The following is a 1,779-nucleotide window of genomic DNA, read 5'->3' on the forward strand; positions in this document are numbered from 1 at the left end:
ATGCCTGTTATAAGTCATATCTTTATAGTGAATTCTTGATGTGACTGACTTACACATTTATTTCAGACTATTTGCTACGTTAAAAGCTAAGGCCATTTATTCATCTAACACCTCCATTCCAAGTGTTTGGATAATTAGTAACTGTGTAAAAATTTGGATCACAGATTATTCAACTGTAATTCTTTATCTATTTTTCTGCTAATTCCTTTGTTTTCCTAAAGAAATTAATCTTTAAAAAAATACACAAATGCCAATAAGCAAATAAGTAGAAAGGAAATAAATGATTAAAATAGGAAACAATTATAATTAGGAGGGTAATACAAGATAACACAAAGATCAGTGAGCATAACCCTGGTATCATATATCATGCAGTCCTTGCAAACTCTCATACTTTGATTTTAAGACTGCCGTAGCTTTACAAAATAGATGGATTTCAGAAAAAAATATTAAAATAGCTAAGTACACCATACAGGGCTGACAATGCAATACAAGGTATTTCCAACAGACAATGCTAATTTTAATATTACTAAATCCTGACAAACAACAGGCTATACCATTAAATTAACATCAAATTAAGGATTCTTTCTGTTTTATATAATGTACAATGAACTCTGCAATGACATCATTTGAACACAATGACAAATTCCTCTTTACCTTTCTCTTTGTCTACTCTGATGACAACGACAGGTTCCGTCTTGCCCACTCTGATTAATTTATTCATAGATCGAATACGTCGCCTGGAAAGCTCAGACAACAAGATCATGCCTTCTATGTTGTTGTATTCTAAAAGGTGCACATATGCACCCATCTCTGCTATGCTTCTTACAGTTACCATCACCACATCATCCATTTCTGGATATTTCTGCGAGTAGTATCGACAAAAGAGCGGCATGATGGTGGATTTGTTTTGCTCCCCTGGAAAACAAAAGAACAGAGGTTATTGGATTTCCCTCCAACAAAAGAAACATACAATAATATGATTTGTTTTCTTTAAATAAGTATTTATTTTTCAAGTAAATATCTACACCCACATTATCTTGTGTACAGTTATCAGAGGTGAATATCTGCTCAAATATTAGCAGCTGAGAGTGATGCATTCATTCTACACAGGTTTCTTACAGCTGTATCTAGTCACATTTTGATAAAAAGTTTAAAATTAATACCACTGTAACTGTTATGACTATATGACTACTGATACCAATATAATAAAATTAGATTTCTTTGCATTCCTAATTTTAAATCACCTAACAGTAATCAATTAACAGGAAAAGAGGGAAAGAGGTCCAATAACTAAACTAAACAGATGACATCAACAGCAACATTTACTTTTCTAGAAAACTGGCTCTATGAATATTTAATTCCAGCTAATCAGGTGTCTTGCCTTTGCATAAACTTAATACCTTAAGAAATATACTTTATATCAAAAGAGACACCTTTTCTGTAAAGGTTGTTCGAAAAATCAACAACAAAAAATCAAGCTACAGGGTCCCTCCCTCAAACTTGGACAGACTTCCAGACCTTTTTTTTACTTGGTCTTTCCATCAACTGTGTCTAAAAAACAAAAACAAAAACTTTAGTATGCAAAAGGCAAGCTGATGAAGTGAATCAAGGGCACTTAAGCTCAGATCCATGTTAACCTTTTCTTTATGAAGTCAAAAAGACACACCCTTTCATGGCAACTCTGACAGTCCCCTTTAAATTTCTCTTCACATATTTGTCACTACTTCTTTACAACTTTCTTTACGGGATTATTCATCCTTCAAGTTGTCATAACGATAG

At 32.9% G+C, this 1,779-nt stretch overlaps 1 protein-coding gene across 1 annotated transcript in view; it reads right to left on the reverse strand.

The window, feature by feature from the left end:
- Positions 1-1,779, reverse strand: part of LOC119593993 (eukaryotic translation initiation factor 2 subunit 1-like) — an 8,312-nt gene that overhangs the window by 3,607 nt on the left and 2,926 nt on the right. Inside the window, exon 2 of the mRNA XM_037943017.1 lies at positions 655-915. Within this exon, the coding sequence (XP_037798945.1) occupies positions 655-892 (238 nt within the window). The 5' untranslated portion in view covers positions 893-915. The remainder of the gene's footprint in view (positions 1-654; positions 916-1,779) is intronic.

This window comes from Penaeus monodon, chromosome 33 (genome assembly GCF_015228065.2).
Source record: "Penaeus monodon isolate SGIC_2016 chromosome 33, NSTDA_Pmon_1, whole genome shotgun sequence".
Taxonomy (NCBI): Eukaryota; Metazoa; Arthropoda; class Malacostraca; order Decapoda; family Penaeidae; genus Penaeus; species Penaeus monodon.